The sequence below is a fragment of the Biomphalaria glabrata genome, chromosome 1 (assembly GCF_947242115.1).
Source record: "Biomphalaria glabrata chromosome 1, xgBioGlab47.1, whole genome shotgun sequence".
NCBI classification, from domain to species: Eukaryota; Metazoa; Mollusca; class Gastropoda; family Planorbidae; genus Biomphalaria; species Biomphalaria glabrata.
This window is the reverse complement of record NC_074711.1, coordinates 19,726,838-19,741,897: the sequence shown is the minus strand read 5'-3', so window position 1 is coordinate 19,741,897 and position 15,060 is coordinate 19,726,838. Positions and strand designations below refer to the sequence as shown.

The following is a 15,060-nucleotide window of genomic DNA, read 5'->3' as shown; positions in this document are numbered from 1 at the left end:
CAACTTATTATTCATCGATGAAGTTCGGGGCGAAGCCCCGACGCAAAAAACATTTTCTTGTATTCTTTACTGCAGAAACGCATTCTCCTGAAATCTACGCTTATTATTCATCAATGGAGTTCGGGGCGAAGCCCCGACGACAAAAGCGTTTTCTTGCATTTTTCACTGCAGAAACGCATTTTCCTGACAACTACAGCTCATTTTTCATCAATGGAGTTCGGGGCTAAGCCCGAAAGGACAAAAGCGTTTTCTTGCATTCTTCACTACAGAAACGCATTCTCCTGACATCTACAGCTTATTATTTGTCGATGAAGTTCGGGGCGAAGCCCCGACGCAAAAAACATTTTCTTGTATTCTTTACTGCAGAAACGCATTCTCCTGACATCTACGCTTATTATTCATCAATGGAGTTCGGGGCGAAGCCCCGACGACAAAAGTGTTTTCTTGCATTTTTCACTGCAGAAACGCATTTTCCTGACAACTACAGCTCATTTTTCATCAATGGAGTTCGGGGCTAAGCCCGAAAGGACAAAAGCGTTTTCTTGCATTCTTCACTGCAGAAACGCATTTTCCTGACATCTACAGCTCATTTTTCATCATTGGAGTTCGGGGCTAAGCCCGAAAGGACAAAAGCGTTTTCTTGCATTCTTCACTACAGAAACGCATTCTCCTGACATCTACAGCTTATTATTCATCGATGAAGTTCGGGGCGAAGCCCCGACGCAAAAAACATTTTCTTGTATTCTTTACTGCAGAAACGCATTCTCCTGACATCTACGCTTATTATTCATCAATGGAGTTCGGGGCGAAGCCCCGACGACAAAAGCGTTTTCTTGCATTTTTCACTGCAGAAACGCATTTTCCTGACATCTACAGCTCATTATTCATCAATGAAGTTCGGGGCTAAGCCCCGACGCCAAAAGCGTTTTCTGGCATTTTTCACTGCAGAAACGCATTCTCCTGACGTAAAGCTCATTATTCATACTATTAAAAAAAAAGAAATTTTTGAAAAATATTGTACTTGAAAGATATTCTAATATGAATTTATAGGCCCTTAATACATTGCAAATAAAACCGATTTGTTCCTTGAAAAGATAAGATACCCCACATATTTAGATTTTGGCTTTGAGGATCGCCGCCGAAAAAAAATTATTCGATAAATAATATTCAATAACATAAGTATAAGTTGTGAGTTATAGTCCCAAATTTATTTAACTAGAAAAATATCCGATTGAGTAATGGTTGGGAAAAGGCGACTATAAATTTATGTTTTTCGGTTTATAACTCATCTCAATCATGATTCTTATACTGAAAAATTTCGTTTGAATTCTAACTTTTCCAATGCAAATGATAACTTCATGTGAAATTACATAAACTCTGGAAATGGGAGGGGCGGTAGAATGAAAACGATTAATCCTCGCTCCTTTAATAATTTCTGCTAAAGATTGCATTTGGCATTAAAGAATAAAAAAAAAAGTAGGGCGACTCGATATAAGAATTTAATTTATAGTATATATAAATTATATTAGTGGCAGATTTTTTACATTTTGTAATTTCTAAACTATAATACTAAAAGAAAAAGTATTGGTTTGTCCGATGGGGGAAATGCAATTGCATATATCGCCCTTCCCACCTGGTGCAACCCTTTTTCATTGAAATTTACTAATGATAAAATTTGAGATTAGAGTATGGTACGACATAATATACAATGGGTTGACATATCAATACGTAGTTTATATTATATTGATATTCAACTAATTTTGTTCACAAACTATGATTCTCCATAAAAATAGGACCGCCCCCCCACTCAGAGGGGGGGGGGGTGGGAAGGGCAGTACATGCAATCGCCCTCCCCCCAACCCCACTGAATCGACCAAGATACCAGAAAGGGAGAGACATAATATAAAATGTATAGATTAATTCAACTAATTTTGTTCACAAACTATGATTTCTCCATAAATCAAATGGTTTAGGTGGGAAGGGCAGTAGAGGTATTCGCTCCCCCCACCCCCAAACGGTAAACAGGGAACGACATAATATAAAGATCGGTTAAAATATCAATAACAAGTTTTAATCATATAGATATTTAATTGATTCTGTTAGCAAGCTGTGATTTCTACAAATAAATTGGACCGCCCCCCACTCGAAAGTGTATGGGGGGGGGGCGGGATTGATACCCCTCCCGACCCCACCAAATCGGTCAACATACTAGAGGAGGGGGCGAAATAATAAAAAAAATAGGTTGAAATATTAATAATTGGTATATATTATTAACATAAGTAATAAATGTGTTTACAAATTGTGTGAATTCTATACTAAAATTCGGTCCCGGGGGGGGGGGGGGGTGTCGGCCGAGTGGGGGGGGTGCGATCGCCCCTACCGCCCCCCCCCCCTGGATCCGCCAGTGATGTGGGGGTCATTTATTCCAGTTTCAACATCACTTCCATGTCCATATTTATTTCAAGTTCGACCCAAAGCTCACCCTCAGTAAGGTTTTGATACTATTGTTGTAACCCTGCCTTGCACCAGTGCTTGAGGTGCGCACTAGCGCACTAGTGAACGTAAACAGGAAGACACTAGGATGGAGAGAGAACAACAGTACGCCTACATCAGGGATTGTGAAGAGTCTGAATGTTTGGAAACTAAGAAGCCAGCTTTTGGTGCTGCCTGAAGGTTGTAGAAAGGACCTGGAGCGAAGCGGGGAAGGCTGTCGTTGGTCCACATTCGGGTTGCTGTCTAAAGGACTGGTAAATTAGTAGAAAGACTCTGAGGAAGCTGAAGGATGCTATGTGTTTGTCCTAGTGAATAAACACCTGTCTTTATTTCCTGTTACACTGTGTTGTGTTGCCTGCCTTTACGTTGAGTGCCTACCCAAGAGTTACAACACTATTTTGGTTGGACTCATTTTGAACATGTCAATGACTTAGTTACTTCAATGTAGAATGAATGAAGTTTATAGAGCTGCACAGCCTACACTCTTTGAAATGATCGAAACATGAACGACTTCGCCTCAGCTACAAATGTCAATGTTGGTGTTGGGTGATATGATTCTCTTAGCAAAAGCTCCCCACCCCCTTTCAAAAGATCTAGATACGCACTTGACACGCTATTATTCACTAATAATTACACACAAAAAAACAACACATGGTAAACTATGTATCTAAATCACGGTTTAACCAAGAATGTAAAGGATATTGTCCCTTAAACATTCAACAGCAACCATGCGAAACGAAATTTTACATTGACCTTATGAGGATCTCGGGGCGACCAGGGAATGGCAAGAATGAGGGTGGAGTGCGTGAAAAGAACGTGTACCACAGGGGTTCTTAAACATTTGGAGCTTTTTTAAAAAAAACAACAAGCAGATACGTGATCCAACAAGTTGCCGCAGTATTTGTGATATAGCAACTGCACCTATTCAAAGTTATTAGTGTAAGCCGTTTTATGGAGTGTGTATGTGTTTCTATGGTGACGATGGGAAGAGGTTAGCGATTGGCTGGTGGCTTTGTAGTGTAAATGGTGCAAGATAAGGGGAATTATCGTCAGCTGTCTTGGGTAGGACAGACGACTCCCAGAATGCAGAGGGAAAAAGGCATGTTTTTTGTTGTGAGTTAGATTTTGTTCAAAATACCATTTTATATTATTACTTAAGTCTACTACATGTATTTCATTTCATCTCGAATTGAATTTGTCTATATTGTAATAAAAGTTTTATTTAGTATTGTTACCAAAGAAGTTATTAAAGTTATTTAAAGTTTTTTTTTTAAAGTTAATATATAATACGCCTGCAGTGGTTTAGTTGTCTACAAGAAGTTTGGTGCTACAAGTCAACGACCGTCCACAACTAGGCGCAAAAATGAATACCTTATCTTTAAAGAATTTCCAATTTGAATGTTTTAAGATTGCAGGGTACTGTGTATACCTACAAGTTAGATATCTCAACTGTAGCCTTTTCTTTACACCTTCAAACTTAGTCTGGAATATAGAGTGTGAAAATGGATTTTTTTTTTCGAATGGATATATATGGCCTACTTTGGGATAATAAAAACTCTTTTATTGTCATCAATCACGTGACAAAAAGTTTTCTTTGGCACCGCAAAGCTTGAATATAGTGAAAACGAAACTAAACTAATTGTAATCTCCCCTTTAACGTGTCCACTGAGGATAGTAATTGTGATGCGCTCATTAGGACTACCTCAGCCTAATTTAGATCATCTTTGAATATATTACATGGTTTTGTGTGTTTCTGACTGATGAGACCAAGATCTACATAGCTATGTGAATATTATTTTAGAACATTTATGTTGTAAATAATGATAAACTTTTTTTTACCAAGACAAATCTCCAATCTTTGTTTGCCATTAATGACTGGCATTCTCTGAATGCAAGTTTTTTTTTTTAATATTTTATAAAGCTTTTATCAACTATCAATTCCCTCTGTCTTTATGTCTGTGTGGTAAAAAAGTTTGAAAACGTTGACCACACTCGCATCAAGCTGAAATTCTGCACAATCATTTCTTTGATTGACAAAGCGAGAATCATTTTTTTTAATTAGTCAATTAACTATTGGTAATTAATGAATTTCTTTAGTATCAAACAAGGGAAATAAATTGTACTTGACTGATGTGGTTGTGTAAGTTGAATTAGTCCCCTTGATACTTTGCAGGCGTTCGAATTCAGATCTTTCAATTTTTCAATTACACACACACGCACACACACACACATATATGGGCTATGTATATATATATATATATATATATATATATATATATATATATATATATATATATATATATATGGCTGCCTGGTCGTGCGGTTTGCGCGCTGGACTGTCGTTCAGATTAATCGATGGTCCCGGGTTCAAACCCTGCCCGCTCCCATCCCTCGTCGTCCTGCGGGAGGTTTGGACTAGGAAGTAATTATCTTCAACTCTGAAGGAACATCCGAAACATGTAAAACATATATATATATATATATATATAGAGAGAGAGAGAGAGAGAGCCAACTGGTCTAGCCAAGGGTCATAGCGTATTGAGGAAGATAAAAGCATCAAAGCTAAACAAAAACAATTGGTAAAACTATTTGTTTTGCACAGATTACTTTTGTTAGTCTACATCCATTACCAATTTAATGACACCCAAAATAATTAATACAACTTATCTTATCTTATATAATACAGACGTTACTTCTCCGTCTCGACAGGTCCGAGAAACCAAATATTCTCGACCTGTATGGTGACATGTATGCACTACGCAAAACAGCAGAGTTTCTGTCCAGGGCTTTTGCAAAAGAGGATTTGAGCCTCTCAAGCCCTCACTCAAATATATAAGCTTTTTTAAAAAAATATTTTTGTTCTTGTTGTTAGTGTGGAGATTAAAACTTTGAAAGTGGATTATTTTGTCATATTTCATTGAAGTCACATAGAGCTTTGTTTTGGTCTATTTGCAGATCTTCTTCCTGCAGTTTTATTTTTACCAATTCTTAAGAAGATAATTCCTTTCGTCAGTAATTCATCTGACATGTAATTGATCATACATGTAATTGAACATACATGTAATGTTATTCAAGGAATCCTCTTTTTTTTTCTAAATCTTTACTACATTAAGCAAAACCCTTACTTCGTGTATTCTAAAGATTCCACATGCATTGTTCGGCTACCAACGTTATCTGCCTGTACAGGATTTTCTTTGAGTTAGTTCTGCAGCCCAGCGATGTAGCTGGTGTTGACTTTAATTTACCACAAATCTATATTACTTTGTATTTAGGTCACTGAACTCAATTGACTGTGACATTACTCTGGAACTCGTCCTCCCCCCCCCCCCCCAAACATTTCTGTCAATCGGATAGGTTCTCCTCGATAGGACAGTTACTCCATACAAAAATCAGATTATCAATTCGAATCTTGATCGTGGATACCGATCTTTACACCATGTAGAGAATATATCTATCTATATTGAGGTATTTTTTTCTGGGTGATTTAATTTTGCATTTGAGTATTTCCTTATTTTCAACATTGATTAGATATCTTTTTGGCGATAGTTCTATATGGACACGATAACAATTAAAACAAATGTGCTTTTGATAATATCTGAAAGAGTTGAACTTCCGTTTCACTTCAGATTGTTTTCAATGCATTCTGTTTGTTTTCTTTGTCACTTATAGTGTCGCCTTTTTTTTAAAGTAACGTAATAACCACAGAGTGTTAAGCACCTCAATGTTTTACTTCCTCGGTTCAATACGTTTAGCAATTCACCATTGATTCGGATGTGACACAATTGTTTCAATGTGTTTTAATCGATTTCGACCTAGTTACTGGTTAGCCTTTAGTGCGCCTCGACCAGTGAGCACGGGGCATGGACGAGTTGCCAGATAACGAGTTGCCAGATAACGAGTTGCCATAATGAAAGGCTCCGGATTGGGACGTTGGACTTCAAGGTCCAGGTTTTGTGTTTCTTTAGGACTTCTTCTTCTCCTTGCCTTGGTGTTGAGTCATCAGTACAACACCTACCTGGATGCAAACAAGGTACAGCAGATTCGTGATACCTGGCCTGGATTCGAACAAGAGAAAGGTAAGTCAGACATTCACATTACTCTCTCGGCATGTATTCTTGCTGGTGAACATGATGCTGAAGGTGAAACCGAAACAAAACAAAAAGTTTATAGTTTTTTAAGCCACACCTTGATTTGAAATCAAAAATAATAGACACATTTACATGTCAGTTGATTTAATAAATTCTAGATATCTTCTCTTTTTTTCAGTATCTATCAATAAATACATAAATATATACTTTTGCTTGTTACTTTACGCTTAAAAAATATTGTATTTCATTGTTATTTTTTAAGTGTTTAGTTATATGGTGTTTAGTGTTATCGTATCTGATACACTTTATGTCGGAAACGTAGATATCAAAAACTAAAGCATTTTGTGTGAGTGGGGAAAGGTGGTCACATTTAACTACATTGGTCGTGGAGTTGGTACTTTCAGTTACCGCTTCATTGTCCCAACTAGAGGGAAAAAAGTTCTTTGGATTTTTGTTTTGTTGTTCAAAAATTGCACAAAAACATTTTCTCCATAAACATTACATTTTTATATCTGCTTAGAAATGTTTGTTGTTGTTGTTGTTTTCTATTATCTACTTAGAGGTTTAAAACAACTAAGAATTCAAATAAATGTTTTTACCTACTCTTTACACAGAACAATAGATTCTTCATTTCGAGGTCCGCGAGCTCTATTATATACTTACATAATTCGTGTTATTACAACAGGTAACTACAGTTTTACAGTGGTGACAGGTCTGTTTGACATTGGTCGAGGTTCTTGGTGGACTCAAACACGATCGTACAACGAATATCTTTCTCATCTTTTTCAGGTAGGTTTTTATTGACAAAAATACATTCTACTCCTCCAAAAGTATAACATACGGTCAGTTTGGTATGCAGGGCCTGGCCTTGGATAGTTGGAGGCCTTGGCGAAATAAATTTTGTGGCCCCAAATAAAATGAGAAAAAAAAATTACATAATTAATTAAAAACCTGCCTGTGTATATATCTAAATTGACAAATAACTAAAGCTCAGATATTGCAATTTCTGTAGACTAGTAAACACAGTCATAGTGTTCAACTATGTTTGGGATCTCATCCAAGTTTCGCAATTTTTAATCTATTTTTTTTAAAGTCATCTGCGAGGCCCCCACCTATTGGAGGTCCTAGGCGGCTGCTATCTTGCCTACTCCCAAGGCCGACCCTGCTGGTATGCAAAGACTATATAGAAAGATGCTAATGCCCGCCTCTTTTGGATCGTGCCCTCCAACCGCCAGTCATTGACCTAAAGTTTCCATGGGCCCACCTTCTGTTTTACTCACACAAAATCATTAAGAAATAGCAGAAAGATGATACATTTTTGACAACATCCTCAGTGAAAAGGTGTCTTCAGAGTGAAGACTCAAAGCTTCCACAGAAGAGAGAAATGGTCCAATAAAGGGCATTTATCTTATAACATACAATCCAAAGTCAGTGTCAATGTCATGCATGGTTGCACAAAGAATGAACTAATGTGAGAATTAGATTCATTACAAATTTAGTTTTCAACATATAACATATTGTCTATTAGTGCCTTTGGTTTATTGACACTTCTCTTTAACTTCTTAGTAATTGTCATTATTTTGTCCTGTTTTTTGTGTGTTCTAATTATGACTTACTAATGATACTTATTTGACTACCTAATACCTAATGTCAGTTTATTTTTATATTGCGCAACTTTCATGCTTATAAGCATGCTAAGAGCGATATGGCCCAAACTCTGGGAGAGGGTTTTCCTTGCTGGCTTTACGCGCTCAGTAAACACAACTCTGCTCGAAGTGGGTGTCGAACCTTGAGCCCCCTTGATAGGTAGTCTAGCCAAGCCCAAGAGTACTTCGGCTCTCTGCCAAACATGTTATTCATGGTCTGAGATATTTTAAAAAATTATATACCTTCCTTATACATCTTTACAGCCTGTAAAAGAAAGCCGCAATGGAAAAAAGAAAAAAAAAACTAGCCAACTTTAAATTGATTGTGTAAAGTTAACTCAAAAGTGCGTTATATAAAAGTATAAATTTTACAGAAAACATTAGAGACATGAATCCAAATGATTTATGTCTGGGAAAGAAGATTTTAGTAAAGAAATCAAACTTAATAGTCTTTCTCTCCCCCCCCCCCACCTCTATTTTTTCCCTCCACAGCTCACTGAGACAAACAATTTCTTAAATGCTTATCAGTTTTATATTACAAACATTGCGGTGATTACCTAAGAAATTGGATTAGACAGGTAAAATATGGTGGTTTAAAATAAAAGGGAAAAAAATCCCATTTGTTTCAAAACAATAGAGTATTGAGTGTTGGATCCACCCCCACCCCCAACACCACCCACTTAGCTGTCTGGTTGTTTTAGTTTTCTTACTTTGTTTTCTAACTTTATTTAATCGCCTATGGAAATGGTCGATGAAAGATCGGTCCAAGCAAGAGATCTTTCATTTATTCCAAGCTTACATTCTCTTTCCCACAAAGTCTCACTCAAGGCAACTTCCTTATTTCAGATTCTAAAACTAGATGTCAACTTAATTATTTTTATAGAGCCAAAGGGAAAAGACTTTGTGGCATGGGCACGTCAGGGGAGAGAACAAAGAACAAAAATTATTATTCAAGAAATCAAGGACTTGGAATACTTTCCTTTGCTTGGTCGAATTACAGAAATTATGGAAAGTGAACAATTTCAGGTGAGACATGATCTTGTTGTATGTTGACCTTGATGTAAATTAGTATTATTGTTTGCCCGTGAATTCTAGTATTCATAAAACTTGTGTTTCGCTGCGTTGAAATTGATGATTTGCTTGATAGTGTTTATTTTAGGAGACCCCTATCGTTTCACTTCCAATGTAATGGCCTCTTTCTAACACTTCCCCATACATAAATTTCGACCCGTTAATTCTAGTAGGCATATTCATTATACTGAAATGTTGAGAGGCACTATTGAATGTGTATGTGTATTCAAGGTGATTATGAAGGAAGGGAGCATCAATAGTTAAATGTAGAAAGGGCGCATCAATTGTTAGTTTTGTAGAATGATGATCCACATCTTCATATTTTCACACTAAGATGTATTTTAGAAACAGACTATGACTATGAATAGAGTATACTATATATATAGATTATATAATGGCAGTATTAAAACAAAATATCTATATGACACACTACAGGAGTTTCGAATACCTAGCAAACTGCCAAGACGTGACATTAAACAACTCAAAAAATATATTCATAGTACAAGGAGAGCACTCAAAAAAAAAACAACAACAACAAACGAGGATTAAGTCAAGGAGACTCACTTTCATGCATGCACTTCACTTTGATAGTGGAGAGAGTTATAAGGAATGTATACATAAACACAAGGGGAACAATTACTAACTACTTCAGAACTTAAGGCGAGAAAACATAGGTCCGAAACCAACAGGAACGATATGCAGCCACTCTCTACAATACCTTGCATATGCCGATGACATTGCTATATTGGGTACAGACACCTCTGACATTGTTAGAGCTTTCTCACAACTGGAAGAAGCATCTCGGCCATCAGGACTTGAGGTCAATAACAGCAAAATCAATTATATCACAATGACAAGACAACCAGACAGAGTAACAATATATTAAAATTACTGAACACAACTTTGAAAATATTGAAACTTTCAAATATCTAGTAAAATTTTTAAAACGACGTACTGACAGAAATAATGGAAGAAATAGCAGGAGACAGTAGATAATTTTATAGCACCCATCATTTGCATAAGAGTAAAACAAAATAATGGAAAACCAAGAAAACAATATAGAAAATCATAATAAGACCAGTAGACCTGGATACTTAAAAAGGACACGCCAGAAGTACTGAATACTTGCGGACGGAAAATACTTAGGAAAATCTATGCTGCTATAGAAGACGAAATTGGGTGGAGGACTTACCACGAGATATATCATTGAATGAAGTAATGAAGACCCACCACTAGAGACGGAAATAAAAAAATAAAAAGAACTGACTACGTTGGGTAAGTCACCTTGAAAGAATGTCAGAGAACAGAGGAAAAAAATGATACCTGCAAAAACCGAAATGCAGGTGACCCAAAAGCAGACTACGAATGCGATGGATTGACGATGATGCAAGATAAGCGACGCTGTCGTGAGCTGTGTGAGGTACGCCAGACGACTCTACATATTCTCTTGGACCTTGAATTCTAGTATTCCTGACAATCATACTTTGCTGCTTTTTTAAACCAAAGATGTTTGAATTATGAAATAAAATTAGATCTTATCTTATCTTATATAATACAGACGTTATTTCAAAAAGATGATTACGTGCTACGCGTCATGCATCTAGTCATGCATGTTAACCAATGACTTAAATTCTGCCAAGTCACTGGTTTTCATGGCTGGCTCAGGCAACCCATTCCATGCTCTAATAGCGCTAGGGAAGAAGGAGCATTTGTATAAATTTGTCCTAGCATGTGGAACAAGGAATGTGCCTTCATCTTTGTGTCTTTCTGAGTATTTTATTAGATTTTGTTTTTGTATTCGAAGATTATGGTTCAGTGTTTTATGTATAATTGCTACTTTACTTTTGAGTATTCTGTCCTGAAGGCTTTCTAAATTGAGTGATTTTACTAAAGGTGTTACTCTAGTCAAATGTGAATATTCGTTTGTTATGAATCTCACTGCTCTATTTTGTGTCTGTTCCAGTTTCTTAATGTTTTCTTGAGTTGAGGGGTCCAAAACGGAGGATGCTTATTCTATTTTTGGTCTAAACAAGGTTAAATAACATTTTAGTTTTATGTTCTTTTTTGATTTATAGAAATTTCTTTTAATAAACCCTAATGCTTTGTTTGATTTTTTGATAGTTTCATCAATATGGGGATTCCATGACATTTTAAAAATGTATTATAACACCTAGGTATTTTGCATTTTAATTCTGTGTTACTGTTCTGTAATGTAGTCTGTTGAATTAATTTTCACCACAGCATTGTTGTTCAGTTCTCATTTTCTGTTTTCAACTGCGATCATTGTGATTCAAATCGTGCAAAAAAATACATTTGTATTAGTGTCAGACATTGTCTTCAGAGAGTAAAGAATTAAGAACACAATGTAGTCCCTTGGGTAACTCTTAATGGTCCTACTCCTATCTACAAGTAAGCGGTACAAATAGCCAATTGACTTCTAGCATAGAAAAGTATCAAATATTTTTGTTTTGTTTCAGAATGCCAATGAAAATTATAAGAAAGGAAAATGTGAAGCAGTGTTTCCACTCTATAACTTGGTCACTAATTCAAAGATCACACTCGTCCATCAGGCAATAAGCAGAAATCCATTTTCTTCTCATTACTTTATCTGGCTGGACGGAGGCTATGGTCATGGGAACTCAAGTCTCTTTCCAAAAGATGGTGTATGGGTTCCACGACATTTACTAAGTCATCCAGGTATGCCAATAGTACTGGCACATTGATCTACAGGAAATACAAAGTGATATGAAAGAAAGAGTTTATAAAAATCTAATAATACTATATACTTTATCAACTCAGATATATCTATTATCATACAATCCATGCTATCATTTATAGTCATTCATTTTCAATACTTTTTTCCCAATTCTTTCAGACCAAGTTAGCTTCGTGGCACTGAGAAATTTAGCAGATAAAAAGACAGAGGAAGTACATAATTTACATAAAGCAGACATAGCCTGGATAGCTGGAGGTTAGACTTTTGGTCATTGTGTAAGATTAACAAAAAATGAATACTAAGTACCGAAATTTAGTAGTTTAGTAGCCTACTCTAGTGCCATTGTATAAGGGAGATCATCTGGCCTATCTAGTTTTGCTTAGGTAAAGTCATCATGAAATCAACTTAATGTTCTGAATCTTCTAAAGAAAATCAATACAAACGTGACACAAATCTTTCAAATGCTAAAAAAAATAGAAAATAAAATGTAATCACAGCCTGTGAGTTATTTATGAATTATTGCATCCAGTCTTCTATTTATAAACCTAACGGATACAAACTCGTGGTTGCTAATTGCCTATTTGTTTAAATGCATGAATGTACAAGTATTAAAACTAAAGTCACCACCGCCGCATGTGCACAAGGAAAGAAACGAATGCAATGTCTTTCTGATGCATGTTCTCACAGTCCAAATGAGTTTTTACTAGCAAAAGAAAAAAGAATAATTTTTAAAAAGGAAATAACTGCTAATTAATGCTATTTGTCTCAAAATAGCACAGTTTAGTTCCCTTTCTGCTAAATAAGAACAACAATAATTAATTACTACTCATCGATTAATTAATTGGTTAAGTGGGAGAAAAATAATGTTTAAAATTTTTACCAGACAGACAGATAAATAGAGTGAGTTGATATAAGCTTTGTATAAATATTTCTTTATTAACTGTTAAGCCAAATGGTTTAAGAGTTTCAAATACAAACACTTTCATGCACATAGCAAATTAAAAAAAAAAAATTATTAAAGATGATCTACACATCATTTTACAGAGCACACTGATTGAATACTTCAATGCTTGGCTCCGAACCTGGGGTCCTGGGTTCAAATCTTGGTGATGACTGGAATTTTTAAGGTGCCCCTTAGTCCAGCCAATTCTAATGGGTACCTGACTTAAGTTGGGGAAAGTGAAGGCGGTTGGTCTTTGTGCTGACCACATGACACCCTGCTAGTTAGCTCTTGCCCAAAGAAACAGATGACTTTAACATCACCTGTCCTATAGATCACATAGTCTCAAAGGGGAACTTTACATTTTTGTGTACACATCAGTTATTTCTGGTGCACGGAGGTATTGGTTTTGTCATTCAGCGAGGATGTTTACTGAATAACAGAGTCACATTGAAAAGTTAAATAACGACATAGAACGATAGAATGGATTCACTACAGTTTCATAGGTTATGTTTTCATTTGTATTGATTCACTACAGTTCATAGGTTATGTTTTCATTTGTATTAAGCTGTCCTTGTTGCTTTTTCAGGTTTGTTTGCTGGTGGGACAGCTGCTATGGAAGCCTTCTATGCGGCGCATCGATCAGTTCTGCAAGATTACATGATGGAGGGAAAGATTGATGATGACCAGACCACTTTCTCTGACTGTTACTTTAAACAACCAAGTAACTACAGGCCAGTTCTGGGCTCATGGTATGACCTATTGGAACCCTTCACATAAATATACATACCTTCTTCTTAGAGGCAACAACTTAATTTGATCATAAGACAGCTCTTTCAGAACAAAGCTAGATGGATCTACCAAAGGATGAGTTCAAAGTTACAAGGAACAGGAAAGAAACAAAAGACAAAATTAAATATTAGAATTCTAAATTGCTTTTATGACCAGAAGAAAAATACTTTTTTCCCCATTCATTATGTTCAGATACCAAAGCAGGTCAACTTAATGTCAGCTCTTCGGAGATCATGTCAGATAGATTTTCATAGTCATGAGTTGACCATGTCAGAGTTCTTGCCACTGTTTAATGAGATCCTAAATTATATAATACTTTCGTAGTAGACCTGAAGGTATCGAGTTTGTCAGAAAATTAATTTGGAAACAATACATGTTTAATTCATGCAAAGTGGTTAAAATGTCATTGACTTAATTTACTCCGGCAGAAGCAGGACACCATTGAAGTACATAAAACATTGTGTCATATTTATTACAATTTTTGTACAGGTATCCAGCTTAACCTTCATCAGACCTCAGGAGTGCAGATGCGTGTTATTTATATTAATAAATCATTTATTTTGAATTGTCACACTTGTGCATTCTTTTGATTCTCCCAGAACTCACTAAACAAACAATGTTCGGATGATTTCACATTTTCTTCACATGAGATGCTCCTTACTAACAACATTGGTAATAGTTCATGTTGATTATTACTTATATGAGTGACACACTCATTGATAATCTGTCTCAATGGTAGACTCGAAGCAATGTATGTAATAGCAGGTTTATCATATACATTACAGATGTAATAGTAAATGTTCAAAGGAAATAAAAGATGTGTTTTGTTATCCAGTCATTCAAAGAATATGAATTGTGATTCCCTTTTTGTTGGTTTCTTTAGTTTGTCATGTCAAAACTAAATACATGATCTCATTCATTACTTCTCCCACATTTTGTATCTGCCCATGCCTCATGTTGACAACTTAGAGCTGGAGGGATTTAGTTTTACTTTGTTTGCTTAAGGAACCCATAGGCTGGTGAAGAGTTGCTTTCTTAAATCTTACAAGCAGTAACAGGAAAAAAAATATTTTTTAACAAAATTAGTTTGGGATAGTTATTTAATTACATCTGTAATAGATCTAGACTAACAATAATAAATATGTACGATTACAAATATTTTTACCAATTGTTTTTGTTTTGCTCAATTTCATGCTTTTAGTTTTCTCAATGCACTATGATCACTTGTCTGAACCAATTGTAAAGGGGAAGGGGGAGAAAGAAGGGGGTATCAAGGTGATCGCTTTTTAATGCATTTATAACAAATAATAATAA

General features: G+C 35.8%; 1 protein-coding gene across 1 annotated transcript; it reads left to right on the top strand.

Moving 5' to 3' along the window:
• Window positions 1–3,415: 3,415 nt before the first annotated feature.
• On the top strand, window positions 3,416–14,820 carry LOC106071934 (protein HtrL-like). The gene is made up of 7 exons (XM_056026892.1): window positions 3,416–3,606; window positions 6,310–6,569; window positions 7,267–7,370; window positions 9,074–9,253; window positions 11,776–11,995; window positions 12,174–12,269; window positions 13,544–14,820. Exons 2-7 carry the CDS (start codon window positions 6,401–6,403, stop codon window positions 13,732–13,734), a joined length of 960 nt encoding a protein of 319 aa, XP_055882867.1. The 5' UTR covers window positions 3,416–3,606; window positions 6,310–6,400; the 3' UTR covers window positions 13,735–14,820.
• Window positions 14,821–15,060: the final 240 nt, after the last annotated feature.